We start from the raw sequence: 21,546 nt of genomic DNA, 5'->3' as shown, positions 1-21,546 counted from the left end.
AAGATCCAAAGATTGGATTCAGCTGCTGCCAAAGGAGTGCCTTGCCAGCTTCTGCGGTGAAGTAGCAAGTGGCTTCCTCGGGAGCAGGTGGGCCATGAGTGCAGGTGGCAGAAGAGAATGACAGGCACAGGTTTGATCAAGAGCTGGCTCCAGGGGCCAGCACTGTGCCGGAGTGGGTAAAGCCACCGCCTGCAGTGCCGGCATCCCATATGGGCACCGGTTCAAGTCCCAGCTGCTCCACTTCCCATCCAGCTCTGTGCTATGGCCTGGGAAAGCAGTGGAAGATGGCCCAAGTCCTTGGGCCCCTGCATCTGTGTGGGAGACCCGGAAGAAGCTCCTGGCTCCTGGCTTTGGATCAGTGCAGCTCTGGCCGTTGCTGCCATTCGGGGAGTGAACCAGAGGATAGAAAACCTGTCTCTGTCTCTCTCTGTCTCTCTGCCTCTCCTTCTCTCTGTGTGTAACTCTGCCTTTCAAATAAATAAATAAATAAATCTTAAAAAAATAAAAGAGGTGGCTCCATGAGCACATAAGCAGATAAAAAAAAGTAGGGGAGGGGCACCAGGCAACTCTACTTTCAGCTTAATTTTTATTTAAACCCAAGATCACTCTTAAAAAACAAAATGTATTAATTAAAAACAAAGCAAACATCCAGGGAGGCAGGAGAAGGTGTGTGGTGCAGTGCCTGGGATGCCGTCATCCCCACCATGGCATTTGTGTTCTGGTGGCCAGGGTGCTGGGACAAGGCTGCGGGAGAGCCCGCACCTGCTGTTCCAGATGACCACATGCGGACGACGCGCTCAGGGTGCTACGAGTGGACGATCTGGATGCTGACGGGACCGATCCAATGGCAAAAGAAAAGAGCAGACCAGACGTAGTGGGGCCAAGGTGGAGACCTCCGGGAGCCAGGGAGACGGACGTCCCTGCTTGCTAGTGGCTTAGGAAAGTCAGGTGCTCCTGGGCAGGTGGCAGCAGGTACCCACGCCTACTCTCTGTGGCAATGAGAGACCCAGCTGTGGCGAGAGCCAGGACTTCCTCTCAGGAGGACAGCACCCATGCGGTGGACAGCGAGGCCCGGAAGGGTGCGTGGAGCATCCAGCCGCTGCAGCTGGAGACAGAGAGTGAGCCGGGAGCAGGGCCCCAGAGATGAGCGCCAGGGCAAAGGACGTGAGAGTCTGTGCGTTTGCAGTTTTTTATTCGCCTATTATAGTTCTGATATTTATGTACATATATATAGAGACTTTTGTTTTCTGGAGACAGCTCATCAACAGACCAAGCAAAGGCATGTGGGCAGGGGCACAGCGGAGCTGGGAGAACCAATCTTTCCTTGTTTTCGTCTGTTTTAAATTTTCCTGGGCTGGGAGCATCAAAGCTAATTGCTATAAATCCTAGAAACCACCTAGAGACTCAGACATCTGCCTACACACTAGTGGCATATGGGGAAAGGGCAAGGGCACACACTGTCAAAGTCACGGTGTATTTACATTCCCAAGGTGCGGGGTGGGAGGGCTGGGCGAGGGCAGGGCTGCGGAGGGGTCCTGGGGTGCGCTGGCTGGCGGCTGAGAGGCACCGGGCGGCAGGCGACGGGAGGACGTGTGCCCGCTCCGTGCCCGGCGGAGATGGAGGCCACTTGGACGTTGTCTGGTGGGCACCGAAGGCAGCGTGTGTATGGAGCTGGGGCGTGCACCTGTGTGTGACACTGGAGGCTGGGAACTCTGGGATCTCCAGATGGCCTCCCTCGCACCCGTGAACAGCTCTCAGCCCGGTTGGAGCAGAGATGGCAAAGAAAAGGGAACAGATGGTGGGGACACCGAGATCTGTCCCCAGTCCCAGCCAGGCTGGTCAGGGAGTGGCTGGGGGAGGGGGAGGGGGTGGCAGCCCTGGTCCAGAAGAGACACCACCAGGCCTGCCCCCCACCCTGACTGGGGGCAAGAAGGACAGCAGCTCAGAGATGCTCCCGGGGTCACCCTCCTTCCTCTCCCCCAAGCCACTGCCTCTGCCCAGATGGACAGGTAAAGCAGCACCCGAAGGCCCCTGACGTGAGCGGGGCAAAGCAGCATGTGGCCAGGAAGGGCTGTGGCTGGGTTTTGGCAATCAAGTGGGACGCAGGTGGTAAGAAAGGGATTTGAGGCAGTGAGTTCCTCCCCTCTGCCCCAACTCAAGCTTTGCCCGGGCCTGCTGGAGGGAGGCAGAGAGAGAGACAGAGAGACGGAGAGACAGAGAGAGAGGGAGGAGGGGCCTCGACCCCAAGGTCGGGGGAACAGCCCAGGCATCGGGCTGGGGCGTGTTGGCCTCTGGCTCTCCTGCACACCTGGCCCTGGACCGAGCCCTGTCTCAGCTTGCCTGGCCGGACCCCACTATTCTAGGGTCACTGCAGGGTTGATGGGAGAGGTGGCCCCTGAGCTGTCGTTGCCTCCCGCCGCCTCCTTCTCCTTCTTGCCACTGTACTGGCCAATGAAGGAGCCATCCTCGTTGAACTGGACGTCCACGCTGCCTCCATAATCGGCCAGGCTGTCATCACTGCCCAGGGGCTTGATGTCGCCATTGAGAGACGGCTGGCTACTGCCAAAGGCCTTCTCCTCGTTGTCGCTGCAGGGGCAGATGGGGGGAGGGTGTTGTGAGTGGGACAGCTGCCGAGCAACTGGCTGGAGGCACCTTCTGCTTGGAGCAGCTGGCTGTGTTGCATTCCCCAGAGCTGGGGAGCAAACGGCACCCCGAAGCACACACTGACTGCGGGGTGTGGGCTGCCTTACCTCTCCAGGGACCTGACATCACCCGCAGCACAGAGAGGAGAGAGAGAGAGAGAGTCAGATATGAAAGCAAGGCTGGGGCCAGGGCGGGGGCCGGTGCACCTGCTGTGGCTTGTGGCTCACCTGTACTCGCCGAAGGTCTCGTCTTTCATTGGCCGGGCCTCAGAGTCCACCTGGGTGTCCTCCTTATCCTTCACTGTAGATGCACAGGGAGGAGCCAGCTTCCTCTCCCACCCTGGCCTGGCCCCACCCTCCCGCACCCCAGGACCCTCGGCGCCGAGTGCCCTCAAGGGCTAAGCCCACCCCCACCGCGGTGGCACCGGCCTAACCGCCATCAGCTGATGTTCCCAGCCCACTGAGGAGAGCACGGGGACAAGAGCGGGGTGGCTGGGGGCTCCTCTGTCCCCGCAGCTCGGCGCGCCTCCTGCAGAGCCGAGCTGGGGTGCTGGGACCAGGAGGCGGGTACCTGAGTATTTGCCGCCCTTGCTGCGCTTGATGAAGCACAGGATGACAAGGATGAGGAACAAGAGAATGATGGCGCTGATGAAGCCGATAAACCAGCCCTCGGCGGCGAAGCCCACAGGAGGCAGCCTCACACGGCCTGAGGCAGGAGATGGCCTGGAGTGAGACACCAGCCCTGGGAGGCACAGTGCTCCCAAGGCCTGGCCTTGTGCCCTGGCCTCTGCTGAGCGAAGAGGCTAGGCCTTGTCTGGCGGGGGGGTGGGGGAGGGGAGGGGGCCTGGGCTGTGGCAGCTGTGTGGGGTCGGGTGCCTCACCCGTGCCATTGGTCTTCACAGCCATTTGGTGCAGCAGCATCTTCTCCTTGAACAGGTGGATCTCGTAGTGGGTGTCAGGCTGCAGGTTCCACTGTGTGTAGGAGCTCTGGTCGTAGTTCACGTACTGTGATGGGAGGTAGGCGCCTACCTTCCCGTCTGCAGAGGTGACGGGGCAGCAGCAGGGTGAGCGGCAGCGCTGGCTGACCCCTTGGGGCCCAGAGTACACGTGCCGCCCCCAGGATCCCTTCCTGCTCACCCCCAAGGGCTTTGAACCGGATATGGAAGCCAAAGTTGCACTGGCCCTCCTTGGGGGTCCAGGAGACCACGCTGTAGTTTTCGCCCGCCGTGGCCGAGATGTTGATGAAGTCCTGGGTCCCTGGGGGATGCAGGAGCCCGGGGCACGGGTGTGGGCCTTGCAAGGCTGCCTAAGCGCCGCCCCCTCCCCACCTCCGCAGCCCCTTCAGCTGCAGGCCGACCCTCCCCCAGCTCACCGGACACCATGGTGCCTCCCTCCTGCACGATGGCCTCGCCAGGCCCCTCCCTGGTGGTGGCCTGCAGCTGGAAGCGGTAGCGCATGTTAGGACTGAGGTTGGTCAGGTTGTGGGTGAGAAGCTTAGGATCCGGAAGATCAAAGGACAGCTGCTCCTGGCCCCCGTCCCCCACTGTGAGGACAGACGGGAGGTCGGCTGGCTTCAGCTGCCAGCTGTGTCCCCCCCGGCCCCGCCCCAGGCCACCTCCCTCGGCGTGCGGCACGCACAGGGGTGATAGGAGAGCATGTAGCCTGTGAGCACGCCGTTGTGGCTCAGCGGGGGCTTCCAGTGCAGCACCAGGCTGGTGTCCGACTGGCACTCCAGGTGCAGCGCCTCGGGGTGGCCGGGAACTGTGGGCAGAGACGGGCGGCAGTCTGTGCGCAAGTCCGGGCAGGAGGGGCGGGGCATGGAGGAGGGGGAGCAAGCCGCACCTCCCTCCGGGGTGCTGAAGGTTAACTCGCTGGCAGGGCCCAGTCCCCGCCCGTTGAAAGCCTGCACCTCCAGGTGGTAGGAGCTGTAGGGCTGCAGGCCACTGAGGATGGCACTGGTGCTGTTCGCGGGCACCACGACGTGGCCTCTGTGGACATGCCTCTTGCTGTGCTTCCTCTGACTGCCAACCCACCAGTATGTCACCTGCACAGTGTACAGGAGCGCTCACGGGGAGAGAAGCATCCAGCAGGGGGCCCTCGCCTCCCAACCCAGGGGCTCCCAGGAGAGTGGCTGCCAGCTGGCAGAGCTGTGCCCTCGGTCCCATCCCTTCGCTCTGGGGCTCCGCTCCCTGGGTCCCAGGCCTTGAACGCTTACATTGTATCCCCGGAGGTGACCCTTGACCTGGGCCAGGTCCACAGGCAACCAACTGACCAGCACGGTGCTTGAGTTGAGGATCTTGACGTCTTCCAGTTCAGGGCCCACCTGCGGGTCTGCAAAGAGCCAGTGGACTCGGAGGGAGCCACAGCCCACTCCACCGAGCCAGCCAGGCGCCCCCCTCCCACTCCCACCCCACACAGGAAGGTGAGTGTGGCTGCTGTATGGGGCCGGGGCAGTTTGATGAGGTCCAGGGCGTTTGCATGGTACCAGGGTCTCCGTATAGGCCACTTATTGGGAGGAGCTGGCACAGAGAAAACCCTGATGCTCATCAAAGCTGACATGTGGAAACATCGTCCCAGGCTCAAGAGAAGGAAAGCAGCAGGACCAGGTGTTTGTCCCAGGTCCGCCCCCATGAGGGGCGGTGGGCTTTGCTGCTAGCAGGTGCACGTGGAGCCTGGACTGCCAGTCACAAAAAGCGCCGCCGTGGAGTCTCTGGGATTTCATATGGCCATGCGTGCAGGTAGCCTAGGGTGCGCACACTGACGTGTCCGGAGATGGGCGGGGCCCCGATACTCACAGTCCTCGCCTGAGTAGCCAGTGACGACCTGGGGCTCGGGGCCCTTGCCCTGGCTATTGACGGCCTGCACTTTGATCTCATAGGGCACGAAGGTGGACGTATTGGATACCACCAGAATGGGGTCGCTCACAATCTGCTCCTGCCAGGGCCCCTGGGTCCCCACAGGGCGCCACTGCACGCGGTACTGAAGTTGGGGGGCGTTCCAATCCATCCACCGCAACGGCTGCAGGCGAGCAGCAGAACGGGAACTGGTTGGCCAAGAGCTCCCGCCTCTGGGACCCGCCAGCCCCCGCTCAGACTGCGGGCCCATTCATTGGCCCCCTGCTCGTTAGCATAGCCAAGGGGCAGCAGCCAACACCTGAGTCCTGGGCCCCTCACCTTCCACGTGATGACCATATTGTTGGTCTCATTGCCTTCCCCCTTCACGTCCACAGGGTTCTTCTCCGGGGCTGCAAAGGAGTACATGGACCCATCAGCACTGCAGCCCCCGCGTGCACCCAGTCCACCTGCTTCCATGGGGTCCAGGAGTGGGTGCCACCCATCCCACCTGCTTCAGGTGTGACTACAGTCTCAGAAGTCGGGCTCGGCTCCCCAGGGCCGTATTTGTTGATGGCAGTCACCCGGAAGGTATAGTGGACGTAGGGCGACAGCTTGAGGGTGGCAGACGTCTGGTTTCCTGGCACCTTGCCCAGACTGTACCATTTCTCCGGCGCCATTTCCTTGTCCTCAAATTCAATGTCATACTCTGCAAAGAAGCGAATGGGCCATGGAGCTGGCACTGTGTGCTTCTGGGAGAAGGGCGAGGGAAAGGGGGGGCGGGGCAGAAGTCTGGGTCTCCCATGAGGAACCTTGAGCCCCTGGAACACACGTGCTTGTCCCAGGACGAAGGGCAGTCCTGCAGCCAAGTGCCCGGGAGGAGGGAGGACCTAAGACTGAGCTCTCTTACTCTCAATGGGGGCGTTGTGGTCTTCCGCGGGGCTCCAATACAGGCGCACCTGGCTCTGCTTCAACAGGTCATGATCTGACACCTCCAGCTGAGGCACTGGCCCAGGGCTCCCTGGGGGGCCAAGCAGGGACACTCGTTGGCCCCCTGGAGAGCCACCCCTACTGCCCCCCACCAGAGGCATGGCCCCAGCCTCCAACTTACCCACCACCAGGAGCTGCGCCCTGCTCTCCACCTCGTCCAGCTCAGTGCTGGCCACGCAGCTGTAGTTGCCCTGGTCACTATAGTCCAGGCTGTGGATGACCAGGCGCCCGGCCTCTAGGAAGTACCTGCGGGGGGCCCGTGTGTCCCTTGGCACCCAGCAGACCCGCCACTGCCTTGCCCTGGGGGCTCCCCTCCCCTCCATCTCCTCCTCCTCCTGCAGAACCTCCCCCCTCAAAGCAGGGGAGCACCTCCTCACGGCCACGGCCAAGGGGTGTGGGCCTCTGGCTTTTCCCACTGGGCCCCTTCCACCAAGCCTCACTTGTCACTGTCCCCAAGCTCGTGGAGGTCTCGCCCGTCGCCGCGCCATGTGATACTGGGCTGCAAGGAGGGGTCAAAGGAGGCTTGGCACGTGAACGTCACCCTGGCGCCTTTCTTCTCGATTGCGCTGCGGGGCCCCTGTGTGATCTGAGTTGCTTCTAAGGGCGAGGAAGGGGAAGCGGGTCACTCTGATGTCCTGCAGAGACCCTGAGCAGTCCCGTCGGGGACTTGCCTGACCTTTGACCTGCAGGTTAGCCATGATGGTCACGTTGTTCTGGTCGTTGGCAGCCTGGCAGAAGTAGCGCCCAGTGTCATTGGCCTGGAGATCACGGATACCCAGAGTGCCATTGGCGTAGGGAAAGAAGCGCTCGTCCTGCAGCACCGTGGTGCCTTCTTCATCCAGCCTGGAGAGAGAGCACGCGGTGCAGGCGGGGGTAGGAGCCTGGCTGTCCCCAAGCAGCCTGGGCTCTCTCCTCTCCCCAGCTTGCATGGCCACGGAACGGGGTGCTCACCACTGGACAGTAGGCACGGGCGCCCCAAAGGCTTTGCAGAGCAGGTGGGCAGTGCTCCCCTCCACTGCCATGTATGTTTGATTGTCCCCAGTCAGGATGCGGGCCGGCAGCTCTGGGGAAGGAACAGGGTCGGGAGACAGGGCTGGCCTCAGGGCCACCCCGCTGAGAGAAACCAGCCATGCTCCAACCAGCGCACCTCGGTCCCAAGAGCCCGGCACATAGGGCTTCCCCGCCAGCCGTGCCTTCCTGAGCGCTCAGGCCCAGCTGACAGCCTGCCTTTTCCCAAAAGCCTTAGCAGCCAAGCCCCTGCCCTTGCCATCCGCCCCGGGTAGCTATGGGGTAAAGGTGTCAGCAAGGGGAAAGGCAGCCCCAGGGGGTCACTCACGGACAACGTAGATGTAGGCGTTGGCCAGCAGGAGCCCATGCCGGTTGCGGGCCTCACACTGGGTCACCATGGTGTCGCTAGGCTGTGCGTTGCTTAGGATCAGGGCACCATGATGGATGCGGTACTTCTGGTCCTTGGGCAGCTCTGTGGGGGCAGCCGAGTTGAGGGGGAGAGCGGTCCATGGGCCCAGGCCAGAGACTGAGCTGTGTGGAGGCCCCACCTCACGTGTCTCTTCCTTCCCCAACGCCCCCAGGGTCACGGCAGCCCTTGCCCCAGCCGCAGCACCGCTCACCATCCACAGGGATCCCGTTGATTCTCCAGGTGACCTCTGGCTGGGGCCTGCCCTGCACTTGGCAGTCGAGGCGGACGGTCTCCCCCGGCCCATACAGGTGGCTCTGGGGCTTGTGCAGCCAGTACGGGGCGGCTGAGAAGAAGGGAGAGGCGTGCTGAGTATGGGGCCTGCTCTCCACCAGTGGCCGTTGTGGGGGGCCTGGGGCAGAGAGGGGGATGTGCACACCACAGCCCCGTACCCTCCACGGTGACGTAGTAGGCGTGCCGGGCGCTGCCCAGTGAGTTCTCGGCCAGGCAGCGGTACTCGCCGTCGTCCTCCTCGCCCACGTTCAGCAGCTGCAGGGTCTTATTGTGGTTTTGGTAGGTCACGCGGTCAGCCGGCATGGGGCCGCTGGGGCGCAGCCACTTGATGGTGGGTGTGGGGCTGCCCGAGGGAGGAAAGAGGGAGGGAGAGAGGACAGGCCGCTTGTCTTGGGGCCCTGCTGGGTGGCCTCAGCCCGGCCTGCCCCTGCCCCAGGTGCCCGGACTCACAAGCCCTCGGCGATGCACTCCAGGACCAAAGGCTGGCCCTGCAAGGCTACCAGGTGGCTGCTGGAGTTGGTGGGGAAGAGCAGGCGCGGCTTCCGGTCAATCATGCTGTTGGCTGCCAGGAGAGAGGGTGTGGGTGGCCCGGCCCACACCTCCCTCCACCTCCCGGGGCCCGAAGCCAGCGGTGCCGCTTGTGGCATCCCCTGCTGAGCCCCTGGGCTTGTGCTTGCTTCCGTGAAGGGGAGAGCCTCATCTCTGCCCTCCTGGCCCGGGAAGGGGTCCTGGCAGGGTGGACATGGCAGCCAAGTGGCCCTCGAGGTTGTGTGGTTAACGGGCCACAGCTACAGGTGAGAAAGGGCTGTCAGAGCCCTTGGGACTCACTGGCCTTGACCCGGAGGTCGATGGGCTCCTTCTGAATGATGGTCCGTGTGCCCGGGAAGTGGGCGTTGCAGATGTAGTCGGAGTGGTTGTCCGAGGTGAGCACGTTGGCAAAGTAGAGGTTGCCGTTCTGGCCCATGGTCACCCGCTCGTCCTGCTTGATGTGCAGGATCTCTGCAGGGCGGGGGCGGGGCAGGCATCAGGGGCTCCATCGGGGACAGCTCCCGCTGCCACCCCAAGCCCCCGTGGCAGCCCTCGCTGGCACTCACTGCTATTCATCCAGTAGATCCGCAGCGGCTCCGCGCTGGGCGGGGGGTTGCAAGGCAGCACCACCGACTCCCCTTCCTCCACCTCCACAGGTTTCACCCTCTCCTTTGGCCACTTGGGGGCCCCTAGGGAGGACAGAGAGGCAGTGCAGGGCAGGGGAGAGCAGCAGGGCGGGCTAGCCCGGGATGGACAGGGCAGGAGGAGCTGGCAAGCGGGGGGCCAGGTGGCCATCAAGGGTTAAGCCTCCATGCCTCTCCCCAAAGAAAGGATGAGGACGGGTTGGGGGAGGCTGAGGTGCAGCAGTGGGGGAGGGAGCTGTGGACAGCCTGGGAGTCACAGACCCTTCCATCATCCTGACACGGAAACCATGGCAACGGTTCCCAAGGTAACCAGAGGGGTTGGGAGGGGAGGGGAGAGTGTTCAAGAGGCAGAAAGCTCAGAGAGGACGGAATGCAGAGGGAAGACCCCAGGGAAAGCACTGCGTACATAAAGATGGAGTTCAGGAGCAGGCAGGAGAGGGGGCTGGAGAGGGGGGCTGGCATGGGGAGGGGCCGAGGGGGCGCAGGGGCGGAGGAGACTGCAAAGGGAAAGCCGAGGGCAGAGGTGCTGGACAGAACGCAGACATGGGCAGAGAGGACCCAGAGTGATGGAAGAGGAAACAGGGACAGAGACCCAGCCAGAGCAGTGACCCGGACAGACAAGGCTGGCCAGAAAGAGGGACAAACAGGCGCTGAGACAAGTCTGGCAGCCCAAGCTTGCCAGCAGCCACCACCAGGCAGGTGCGTGAAGTGAGCACCAGCATAGAGGGGGAGAAGACGGAGTGAGGAAAGGGACGTGGCTGGAGCCAAAGAGGAAGGCCACTGGGCTGAGAGGGCTGGCAGCCACCCAGACCCTTTGCACCCTCAGCAGCCACCCGAGCGACAGTAGCTTCCAGCACAGAGCCACACCGCCGCGCCGTACCCTCGGCCATGAGCTGGATCTCGTGGGACATGGCCGTGCCCAGCTTATTGCTGGCAAAACAGCGATAGACGCCCTGGAACCTCTGGGGGAAGTTGCTGTTGTTGCCCGTGATGGTGAAGGAGCCGGAGTGAGGCGCCTGGTAGACAGTCACTCCCAGTTCTTCCTCGGGCTTGAAGTGGATGCCGTCCCTCGTCCAGCGGAACCTGTGTAGGCAGAGGGCCTTGGCACCGGGGACAGCAGCTGGAACAGGCTGCATGCGCGGCCGAAGGCAGCCAGGGGCCCCAGGGCATGCCCTGGGAGAAGGCAAGACGGCCCTGAGGGAGGTCTGCAGGCTTCGGGGCTCAGAACTTAGGGGGGCAGGGAGTCGTAAGAGCCGGAGGCCGAGGGCAGGGGCCCGGTCACTCACTGCACTTGGGGTTTGCCGCTGGCCTCGCACTTGAGACTGATGTCGTCTGTGGGGAAGACAACCAGGCGTCGTGGCGACTGTTCTGTGATGACCGGCGGCTCCAGCACTGCGGACACACAGCGGGGGAGCGGCGTGTTGGCGTCACTGCCTCCACCCCGCCCTGGCTTGAGTGGGGAAGCAGGCTTTGGAGCCCTCAGAGGGGTTAGCATCAAAGACTGGGAGAAAAGGGCACACAGACACCCCCCTGTAGGAAGAGATAGGGACAGACAGATGACCGCAAGCAAAGCAAAGGCTGGCGGCCCGGCAACCAGGAAGCACACGTCCCTGACAGGAGAAGGAGAGGGCCACAGTGTGCGCTCACGCAGAAACCCAGGTGGGGCGGCACGCGGGCCCCAGAGCAAGAGGCACAGAGCATAAGAGCCAGGAGGACCTGGGACCGGCCTGGCGTGCACCCAGCTGCGCCCTGGCCTTGGGAGACACACCCACTCCTCCCTCAACTCACCGTGGTGTCCTTCATCTGAGCCATCCCGGCAGCCAGGGAGAGAACGGAGAGAAACAGTGACAGGCAGCCTCGGCAGGGCCCACGCACGAAGGGGAAGGAGAGGAGGCTGCGGTGGTGGCGACTGGGCTTGGGCAACTCCTCCTGGGCCGGCCTGGGACCCGTAGAGGGCTCCCCTGCCCAGGGACACGCAGGGGAGAGCTGCCCCTGGGCTGCCGTGGGCAAGGGCAGGATAAACATCTTTTCTTTAACAAGAGTGACCTCACTGCTCCCAGGCAGGGCCCAGTGTGGCCTGCAGAACTGACCCCACCCACCCAGGACGCCTGCAGCCAAAGCACCCCCCCCCCAGCTCCTAATCCAATTAGCACAGCTCAGTGTTTTCAATTACTGAGGCCCAGCCTGCAGAGCCCGCTCCAGCCCCTCCCCAAGGCCCTGCTGCATCGGAGTTTCCATGGCCCACAGCACTCTCTGCACTTCCTTCCTCCCAGCCAGCCACCCGTGCTCCCTGGGGCAGAGGCCAGAGTGCCTGCCCCAGCCCCGGGATTCAGCCCAGCAGAGGGGGAGGGGCGCTTTGTCTCTGCAGAGGTCCTCAGTGTAAGGGCTCAGGCAGGAGGTGGGCGCTCCCCGGGGACAAGGCAGAGGGGCTGGGGAGGGGCCGGTGTCGGCTGCCTGAGAGCAGGAATGACAGGAGAGGGAAAATCAAGTGGGTAGAAGCAGCAGAGAATGACAGACAGGGGGCTGGAGGGGCGAGGGAGGGAGAGTGGGAAGGCCGGTTTCAACAGGGAGTTACCCAGCAGCCTGCTGGGTTATATTGGGGTCGACAGCAGGTGCTGGTCCATGCCCCAGGCCATGGGCTTTGGCCTAGTTCTCTCTGTGTCCCCTAACCTTGCCACACACAGACATGTGTGTGCCCACCTGATAGGAGGCCAGTCTCGTGCCTAGGGTAAGGGGACAGTCGCTGAAAAGCAATGATCAGGAGGCAGAGAGGGAAGGGAAACAAGCACATGGCTAAGAATGTGCGGATGCCCTGCAGGTACGCACTGCAGCCTGTGTCTGTCTGCAGGCTTACTTTTCAGCGGGGAGTGTTGTGTTGCACACCCACCTCTGCGTCTTCTGTATCTAAAACTTCATCTGGGCACTGGGCAGCCAGCGCTGCGCACAGTGGGGTAAGCCGCCACCTGCAACACCGGCATCCCATATGGACACCAGTTGGAGTCCCAGCTGCTTGGACCCAGCTCCCTGCTAATGGCCCGAGAAAGCAGTGGAAGACGGCCCATGTGTTTGGGCTCCTGCACCCATGTGAGAGACCCAGAAGAAGCTCCTGGCTCCTGGCTTCAGCCTGGCCCAGCCATTTGGGGAGTGAACTGGTAGATGGAAGATCTCTCTCTCCCTCTCTCTGTAACTCTGCCTTTCAAATAAATAAATATATCTTTTAAAATTAAAAAAAAAAAGCTTCATTTGGGGGTGGGTATTGTGGTGCAGCAGGTAAAGCCACCTCTTGGTCTGCCCACTTTCCACGTCAGAGAGCCTGGTTCGAGTCCTGACTACTCATACTTCTGATCCAGCTTCCTGCTAGGGTCCAGTCTGGGGTCAATGGACGATGGCCCAAGTACTTGTGTTCCTGCCACCCACATGGGAGATCTGGCTGCTGCCCTCAGCGAGTATTTGGGGAGTGAACCAGTGGATGAAAGATCTCTCTCTCCCTCTGCCTGTGTCATTCTGACCTTCAAATAATCTTTTAAAAACCCTCGCTTGTGTACTTGTGTTTCTGTTTGTGTGGCGAATCAGCGTCTTTGTACCTTTGCTAGCTCTGCACTTGGTTGCATACAGGTATCTGTGTCTACCAGCGGGTATGAGGATCCATAGGAACCTGTGGTGGGTGACTGTGTAGACCTCCACGGATGTGTTTCAGAGGGCATCGCCAACCTTTGTTCCGTCAGACCCCCTCCACCTCCTTCAAATGCTCACTGAGTCCTCCCACTACCGGGCACCTCCCAAGTCCACATCCTTCAGCTCTTGTCCTGGCACAGCTTTCCCCACCCCATGATACCCTTGGAAATGTCCCAACAAGTTCCAACAGGATCCGTTAGTGCAGTGAGTTTCCAATTCTCCCTCATACACAACAGAAAACACCATCACACTAACAACACCTACCATGTGGCCACAGCCCCACTCGCAAAATTACACAACCCACAGACCTTCACAAACCTGATCCGTAACTAACAGCTATAGTGATGTATACACTTACCTGTATAGGAAGTCAAAGTCAGACTCACAAATACCCCTCCTAATCAACCATGACCCCACACACTCACACATGCTAGTACAGTCTTTGAGACTCACAAGTATACACAAAAACTCAAGCTCAATAACTCTCCAAAACCCACACACCTACCTGTGACCTCCTCCCACAAAGCTCAGAACCACAGACACATGCTCCACAGCTCCACCGCACCCCCACCAAATAACTACCCAGGGAAAAGATCCGGAGGGTTACCAGGCTAGACCCACGTGCTTTTCCTTGTCTCTGTTCAGAGACAGAGCTAAGAAGGGCTCAAGATGTGAGCACACAAGTCAGAAATGCACGCAACACTTGAATGCAGATCTCTGCACAAGCTGCCTGAGGACTGGGGACGGGCCCACTCTGCCCACCACACCCCTAGGGCGGGGATGGTGCCAGCAAAGGACAGGTGGAGAGCCCTGCTGGCGCCGCTGTCCGCGGTGCTGAAAACGCCCCTGGCTTCCGCTCTGGATACTGTCCGCGGTGCTGACACAGCCCGAGCCCTCCAGCCTGCCCTTTTCTCCAGGAGCACCCACTTTCCCGCTACGCCCCAGGAAAGGAGGGGGAGGCTCCGGAGCGGAGAGAAGGTGAGGTGGCAGAAGATAAAGAGCGGCCCAGCGCAGCGGCAAAGGGAGGCGCCGAGACTCCCCTCAGCTACTCACATTCCTCCGGGATCTGGATGAACAGACAGGGGCTGCAGAGGAGGAGAGGCCACACGTACCGCAGCGCCACGACCATCTTCCCCGCGGCGCCAGCGGCTCGGCCCGGCACAGACCACCCGGCTTGGCTCAGGCTCTCGCCGGAGGGAAAGGAGCTGGTGGGCGGCTTGGGGGCGGCAGCTGCGGGTGGAGGCACTGGGAGAGGGGAGAAAGGAAGGGAAGGGTGGGGGAGGAGAAAAGGGACGGACGTTAGAGACTAACATCTGGGCGCGTCCGAGCTCCTGGCCCCGCCCACAGATCCGCCCTCCACTGGCCAGCTTCCCTCGCCCTGCCTCCCCCACCCCACCCCCACCTTGGAGGGAGAAACCTGGAAGAGACAGCTCTGGCTGGGCTTCCAGGTTGCCTTTCATTACCTCCCTGCTCTCTGTCTGCCTCTTTCCCACCAGCTGTGTCCCCAGCACCAACTTGTTGCCCCCATCGGCTCCACTGTGCCTGCTGCAGGGCACTCCAGGCGCGCCATTCCCATGTGTGTCTGGACATGCCCGTGAGCAGGTGTCCATGGGAATGTGTGTGGATGTGGAGCCGCACAGGGAATGTGTGCAGCCATGAGCATGCTTGGATGTCTCCTCTGGGGGCTGGGGGCACACCCACAGCTGCACGTGCATTGGTGTGTATCTAGAGAAATGTGGTGTGTGTGATGCAGTGTGCCTGCCAGCTGTGCAGAATCCCTATGTCTTCTATCTGTGCGAACACACAGGCACGCGTGCACACATGTGCAGAAGACAAGTCTTCCCATAGTCTCATTACCATGGCTTTTAGAGCCAAGTGATCCCCGGGTGCTGTTCAGACCTAAAAAGCTGATAGAGAAGTGAGTACATGGCCCCAAGATGGCTGCACTTCTCTGAAGTGCAGTTAAAGGAAGAAAAAATGGGGAAGGAAGAGAGATTCAGTGTCAGGGCCGGCACTGTGGCACAGCAGGTAAAACCTCTGCCTGCTGTGCTAGCATCCCATATGGGTGCTGGTTCTAGTCCCGGCTGCTCCTCTTCCAATCCAGCTCTCTGCTATGGCCTGGGAAAGCAGTAGAAGATGGCCCAAGTCCTAGGGCTCCTGCACCCACGTGGGAATCCTGGAAGAAGCTTCTGGCTCCTGGCTTCAGATTGGCCCAGCTCCGGCCATTGCAGCCATCTAGGGAGTGAACCAGTGGATGGAAGACTCTCTCTCTCTCTCTCTCTCTCTCTCTCTATCTCTCTATCTCTCTCTCTATCTCTGCTTCTCTCTGCCTGTAACTGTACCTCTCAAGTAAAAAAAAAAAAAGTGAGCGCCCTGGGGAATGCTAGAGGCAACTGCGGCCTCTGCTTCCAGATGCTCTAGGCCAGCTGGGGTCAGGGCAGAGGTCAGAGAAAGCTCTGGGACATTTCCCAAGACAGCATTCCTAACGCCTCTCAAGTGTCTGGCAGTCCTGGCTTACAGGTCTCTTCCTGAGTCTTCTGGGCTCAGCTGATAGATGTGACCACTCCAAGCCCAAGTAAGTCCAGCCATGCCTACAGGACCCCAAAGCCTGGAGGTCTGGGAGAGGAGTTTCCTCTGACAACGAGCAGAAAAGAGACCCCCAAGAGCATAGGAATAGGAACAGGTGTGGGAGAGAGGCAAGTGGCGAATGTGCAGAAAAGGCCAGAGTGTTGGGGCCGGTACTGTGGTGCACCGGCTAAGCTGCCACACGCAATGTCGGAATCCCACAGTGGCGCCGACTGGAGTCCCGGCTGCTCTACCTCCCATCCAGCTCCCTGCTAATGCACTTGGGAAAGCAGTAGAAGGTAGTCCAGGTGCCTGGGTGGCTGCCACCCACGTGGGAGGCCCAGAAGAAGCTCCTGGCTCCTGGCTTCAGCCTGGCTCAGCCCTGGCCGTTGTGGCCATCTGGGTAGTGAACCAGCAGATAGAATATGTCTGTCTCTCGTGTTTTCTCTCTCTGTAACTCTGTCTTTTAAATAAAAAAAATAAATCTTTTCAAAAAGGGGGAGGGAGGGGGCAGAGTGAGTGCTCCAGCAAGAGCTCCACCCCAGATGCCCTTATCAAATCCCAGCCAGGCACCTGTGAAAGGGAGACTAAGCGTCAGGCTAAACACTTGAAGAGTGGGTACAGTGGCCTCCGACGCCATGCTGACATCTGGACACTGGGAGAAAGTGGCCAACCAGGATCCGCAGATCATTTCATTAAGGGGCTAACCCGAGGACAGCAGTGAAGGCAGCAGGCTGCCCGAGGCCTGGGCAGGAAGAACGGAAGCGGAGCATGAATGGCCAGTTTCCAACCTGCAAAGAGCCGGGCTGCTTCAGCCCCCACCTCCCCCAACAAAACCAGTACGATCAGGGTGGGCCCCAGGTGGCCCGACTTCAAGGCCTGTCGGAAGCAGTAGGAGACTCAGATCAGAGAGCAGCCGATCAAGCAGCAGCCTTGGGAGCTCCGAGCTCTGGTCCTGAGAGGAGCAGGGGAGGGAAGCTGGAGGGAGGCTGCTCCTCCCGTGAGGAGCTTGGGTGCTGTGTGTAGCAGTGACCGCTCCTGCTGTGCCTGTGCCGCTTCGTCCATTTGTCCTCCAAGTCTAGGTTCCCAGAACGGGGTGCTGCACGCACCCACAGCGGACACACACTATTCCCAAGCCTCCAGTCTCCGTTCTCTGTCGCATCTCAACTCCCCCTGGCTTCACGGGCAGCCTCCTGGCATTTGCCATGCAGCTTGTCACCACCCTGAGCACTTAGCGACAGGCAGGAAGGAGCCAGAAGGTTTGAGAAGCCCCTGACAGCTGAGGGGGGCTCCCCCTCCTCCCCTCCCACTGCTGCTGGGCCTCTGATCTTGCACCACCCCTCAGGCAATGGCAGAGCAAGCAGCTAAGGTTGTCAGCTCAGCAGGCCCCCGACCCCCCAGCAGCACCACCAAGAGCAAGGGAGCAGGGGAGGGGGAAGTGTACTACAGATGGAGCCAAGGCCAGGTCTGCCAAAGGTGACAGACAGGGTGAGAAAAGAAGCAGGAGGGGACAGGAGCGGCTGGGGCCGGCAGAGAGAGGAAACAAAGGCAGCTCCATACCCAGGATGGGAGCTGTTAGGGAAATGGAGAAATATGGAAAGAGACCCGGGCAGGGGAGAAACGGAAAGTCAGGAAAAGGGAGCACAAAGGGTGAGAGACAGCCGCAGAAAGCACCGCTGAGAAATGGCAGACACGGCGAGAAGCGAGGGCTGGGCCCCCGCGCGTGCGCCTGCGCCTGCGTGCAGGCGAGCGGCGCCTCCGCGGCGTCCTCGTCCCCAGGGGGTGTGCCAGGCTAGGGGCCGGGAAGGGAGGAAGATGGGTCTGGGGCGGCAGAGGGGGGCTTCTCGGGCTTGGAGTCCAGGCTGGACGGAGGAGCAGGGCTGAGGGACGGGGAGGCAGACAAAGCCCCTCAGCTGCAGAGCGGCAAGTCCCCTGCCCACTTGTGGCACTGGGGCCAGGGGCTGGTTGTAAGACAAGATGAATGGCCCACTGCTGGCATACCCAGGCATGCCAGGGAGCAGGTGGGGACCCTGTGGGGAGAGCGAGGGGAGGGGTAGAAGCAGCCAGAGGCTCCCAGTGGATGCTTCCAAGATTGCTGCTAGCAGTGAGTAACAGCCGCCCGGCGGGGGGGCGGGGGAGGCGGGGGAGGTGCGTGCGCAGCCACAGGCACCACCTCGAGCGAGCAAGCGTGTGTCCGTGTGGGTGTGTTTGCGCGCCGACTGTGTACAAAGGTGGGGCTGCTCTCAAGTCGCTCCAGCCCCCAACCTAGCTCGGGAACACACACACACACACACACACGCACGCACACGCACACACAGGACGCAGGCAGGGACAAAGGGCACAGCAGGAACCGAGGGGGACAAGACCAGGAGACCAGGGTCAGGCGCCGAGGGAGGGGCTCATTTACAGGCCCCAGCGGAGATTCTCCCCCAACCCCACCCTAGGTCCCTCCGGAGTCCTTGCAATGCCACCCCCAACCTCAAAGCGCACCAAGCCCACTGGCTCCCAGGTCCTCCCTGAGGGCTTTCTCAAAGGAGAAGAGACAAGGGCCAAGGGTCTCCAGGTCCTCCTGCATGGTCTCTGCTGGGAACGGCGGTGCCCGGTGACCCTGTGGGCTGGAGCAGGGGCGGGGCTGGGAGGTGTGCCGCAGGCTGAGTGTGGCTCCCAGGCCCATGGGTTCACCTGCACCCCTGCACTGTGTTCCTTTAAGGCTTTCCCTCACCCTCCTCCCCAGGCTGGTGGGTTTCTATGGTGATGGAGCCCAGCTCTCTGCTAGCAGTGCGGGGAGCCGGGGAGCCCACTGAGTTATTTAGATACTCCTGCGTGAAGGAGGCTGCTCCAGGGAGCCCCCGGGGGACCTGGGGGCCCCCGAAGTCTTAAGAGTGCTGCTAAGGCTTCTGGGTTCTCCACTGCAGCCCTCCCCAAGTGCGCTCAGCCCACCTGAGGCTTTGGTCTCCAAGGCAACTGCAGCTCACCTGTAATGGCCCATTGTGGGTGGGCTCTGCCTCGCCCCGCTGTGCTAAGTCCATTCACAGGGACTCTCCTAAACCCTCTTCTACCCATCCACTCGTTTAATCAACACTGTCCCGTGGAGGAGGTGCTACCATTACTCCCATTTTACAGACGGGGAAACCGAGGCTCCGGGAAGTGCACTGGCGCTCAGAAGGGGTGAGGTTTTAGCAAGGTAGAGGCTCCCAAAGCTGCCAAAGGCTCCTCTTGGGTGACCTCCCTACCCCCAGGCACTCTGGCAATCCTCACATGTGCCTGCTTGCATTCCCAGTGGCCTATTTGCTAGGCAGATGGCAGGCAAATGTGGGGAGAAGGCAGTGCAACCTTGGGAGGGAGGCCACACCGAAGTAGGATGTGACCGACATCACGTCTCAGCCCGGAGCAGGGGCCTGGCCCCAAACCATCCTCATCCTCGCCCCCCATCCCTCAGCTTGAGGCTTCTGGAGGCCTCTGCAACATAGAGGCCTCAGCCCAGGGACGGGCTGGGCTGCTTGGTCCCCTCCCCTGCGAGCCACCTCAGCTGGCCCTGACCCCTTTCTTTCGTCCTCCGAAAGCCCAGCCAGAGCCCGGGGACAACAAGGGCTGCACTGCTGTGCTCGCAGGGAGGCCGAGGCTAGCCGGGCCAAGGCTCCAGCCTCCCGGGGCATGAGAAAGCAGTGGGCGACAGGGGCCTCCCCAGCGAGCCGGATGAGTGTGACACGAAAGGGGCTTCAGGGGGAGGGGGCAGGCCTGTGGAAGAGGAGGTGGGGAAGGGCCGGGCAGGCAGCAGATCCCGCAGCCAAGGAGGACCCGCCTCTTGCAGTGTACTGTGTAGACCGCCTGGTTCTGGGACACCTGGCTCAAGTGCATTGGGGGCCCTGGAAACAGCTCAGACATGGCCAGGCTCCCCACTCACAAAGGGTTAAAGGGCACGAGGGACCACAGGAAGCCTGGGGCAGACAATGCGGTCTCTGTCCTCCCCAAGGCCTTGGCATTCCTAAAGCATGAAGGAAGACAGCTGGGGAGGGGGCCAGAGGCAGTACCCCTCCACTGCAGCCACCAGCTCCATCCCCATGCCAGGCAGCCACCACCCGCAGCCCCACCCCTTCCCGGCAGAGGCCCTGTTGGGGCATGTGAGGAACCCACGTGGGGGCAGGAGGACGTGTGTGCGCACTCGCTCCCGCACGCACACACATGCAAGCAGATATATCACCCACACACGCAAATAAGGCTACTAGGAGCCCCACCACACACACACACACACACACAGACTCCCAGCAGCACCGTATCCCATGCAAATCTCTAGCCTGATTCGTGCTCTCCTCGCGCGGCCCCGCCTGGGTGCTTTAGGTGGGAGAGCTAAGTTCCCAGGGGCTCCTGGGGCACTCCACCTTCACACTCCGGAGACGGGTGGGCTCAGAGGTGCCCCCTGACCAAGTGAGTTAGACCTCGGCGGCTGCCAGCTTCCTGCCCCACCCAAGCCCCTGCTGCCCCAGCTGCCCCAAGCTGCCAAGTGGTGAGATTAGCCGGACACCCCCTCTGGAGCTTTCCAACCTTGGGAGAATACAGAAGAGCCAAGGCGAGCTCCCGAGGCCTTGGGTGAGGGGCACTGGACAAAGGGAAGCTTCTAGAAAGCCCATCATCCAGCCCCTCCTCCCCGGCAGAAGACTCCCGCCCTCCATGGGCTCCTCCCTTCCCCTCCAACCGCAGCCTTTAGGAAGCCACAGACCCTGTTGCTATCTCGGGAGGCCGCTGGGCCGCGCTGGTTGCCACCAGGTGCACCATCCACTCTGCAGGTCACACGGGGCCCCCAACGCAGGCTGGGCCCAAACCAGAAGCATGGAGCCCCACTGAGGTCACCCCTCCCCCCCAGTGCTGGGGTTCACGGCTCAGTGCCAAGGTCAGGGCCATCAAGGGCCCCCAAGAGAGGGAGGGGCTTTAGGAGAGAGGGCAAAGGGCTCAGAGACAAAAGGGGAAGCAGAGAGAGCTTTGGGTATCGGAGGAGTGGGGGGCAGGGGCAGCAAGCAGAGGGAGGAGAGGGCGTCTCCACTCCTGCAGCAAATCCCCCTGAGCATGAAGGAAAGGCTTGTGGCAGCTGACGGGGGGGGGGGGGGTGTCTGGCATGGGCCAGATCAGAGAAAGTGGGAAGCGGGAACATCTCCCCCAGGGAGATCCACAGCCGGCCTGGGATCCTACAAGGGGGACTCAGAATCCCTGCCTGCCCTGCTGTGGGAATTGCGAGGTGGGGCCCCCCATGCATGCTTGGCTGGGATGCCCACCCTGGCAGCCCTCTCCATACTGCCCCCCCAGGCCCTCCTGCGGCTGGCCAGTGCTGTAGGCCGTGCCCCATCACAAGGCCGCATCGCCCTCGCCAACCAGGGACTGGCTTTCTTGAAAGGGCTCTTGCGAATCAATGAGTGTGCCCATCACGTGGGAGCCAGAAAAAGCCAGGGCCCGACTGTCCCAAATCATTGGCTTGGGGAAGCAGCCAATATGGCACCACACGGAGCTGCCTCCTCCGCCCTCCCCTGCCAGTCTTGGCCAAGTACGTGCCATGGAAGGCACCTGCTTGTTGGGCCAATAGCAGAAAGCACGGAGCAGGGGGCGGCCAATCAGGAAGGCACAGCTCACTGGAGTAGCCCTCGGCCCAGGCCATTGCCCACTCCCTGCCTTCCTCTCCCCTTCAGATAACCGAAAAGAAAAAATGAATCCACACCCCATGCAGACAAGGACGGCGCTGGCCCCATTTGTGACTGGCTTTGCCCCGGCTAACTGCCTGGCGAATGCCAGCCAGCCCACCCACAGGCTGCTGAGGTCCTGGCTGCAGGATCCGGACCCGCCACCCTGGGGCGCTGTGGGCCCTCGTGTTGCTCTGCAGGGGGCTACGGGCTGGGCACTGAGGGAGGAGCCTCTAGAGAGTGGATTATAACAAACCAGGGAGGCTGAACGCGTTTCCCTCCGGGTGGTCAGATCAC

At 61.6% G+C, this 21,546-nt stretch overlaps 1 protein-coding gene across 2 annotated transcripts; it reads right to left on the bottom strand.

Moving 5' to 3' along the window:
• Positions 1 to 1,181: 1,181 nt before the first annotated feature.
• L1CAM (L1 cell adhesion molecule) lies at positions 1,182 to 21,533 on the bottom strand. Of its 2 annotated transcripts, XM_062183171.1 has the most exons (28): positions 21,506 to 21,533; positions 14,072 to 14,263; positions 11,132 to 11,146; positions 10,630 to 10,735; positions 10,224 to 10,426; positions 9,266 to 9,388; positions 9,000 to 9,170; positions 8,622 to 8,733; positions 8,330 to 8,514; positions 8,092 to 8,223; positions 7,800 to 7,943; positions 7,415 to 7,526; positions 7,140 to 7,306; positions 6,904 to 7,060; positions 6,585 to 6,709; positions 6,384 to 6,494; positions 5,985 to 6,182; positions 5,816 to 5,886; positions 5,438 to 5,660; positions 4,858 to 4,973; positions 4,485 to 4,686; positions 4,281 to 4,403; positions 4,015 to 4,185; positions 3,780 to 3,899; positions 3,524 to 3,679; positions 3,214 to 3,348; positions 2,871 to 2,943; positions 1,182 to 2,586 (listed from the first exon to the last, which is right to left on the bottom strand). In XM_062183171.1, the coding sequence occupies exons 2-28, from the start codon at positions 14,145 to 14,147 to the stop codon at positions 2,355 to 2,357; spliced, it is 3,759 nt and encodes a 1,252-aa protein (XP_062039155.1). In that variant the 5' UTR covers positions 14,148 to 14,263; positions 21,506 to 21,533; the 3' UTR covers positions 1,182 to 2,354. The 2 variants fall into 2 exon arrangements, with proteins under 2 accessions (XP_062039155.1, XP_062039156.1); XM_062183172.1 differs by lacking the exon at positions 11,132 to 11,146.
• Between the last annotated feature and the right edge of the window lie 13 nt (positions 21,534 to 21,546).

The sequence above is a fragment of the Lepus europaeus genome, chromosome X (genome assembly GCF_033115175.1).
Source record: "Lepus europaeus isolate LE1 chromosome X, mLepTim1.pri, whole genome shotgun sequence".
Lineage (NCBI taxonomy): Eukaryota > Metazoa > Chordata > Mammalia > Lagomorpha > Leporidae > Lepus > Lepus europaeus.
This window is presented reverse-complemented; position numbering and strand designations above follow the sequence as displayed.

Excerpts from the sequence above, each read along its gene's own strand:
- L1CAM (XM_062183171.1), bottom strand. The coding sequence starts at position 14,147 with ATGGTCGTGGCGCTGCGGTACGTGTGGCCTCTCCTCCTCTGCAGCCCC. Across the intron at positions 6,495-6,584 it reads GGCGCAGCTCCTGGTGGTGG|GGAGCCCTGGGCCAGTGCCT; the intron begins GTAAGTTGGAGG and ends TTGGCCCCCCAG. Across the intron at positions 5,661-5,815 it reads ATATGGTCATCACGTGGAAG|CCGTTGCGGTGGATGGATTG; the intron begins GTGAGGGGCCCA and ends GCTCGCCTGCAG.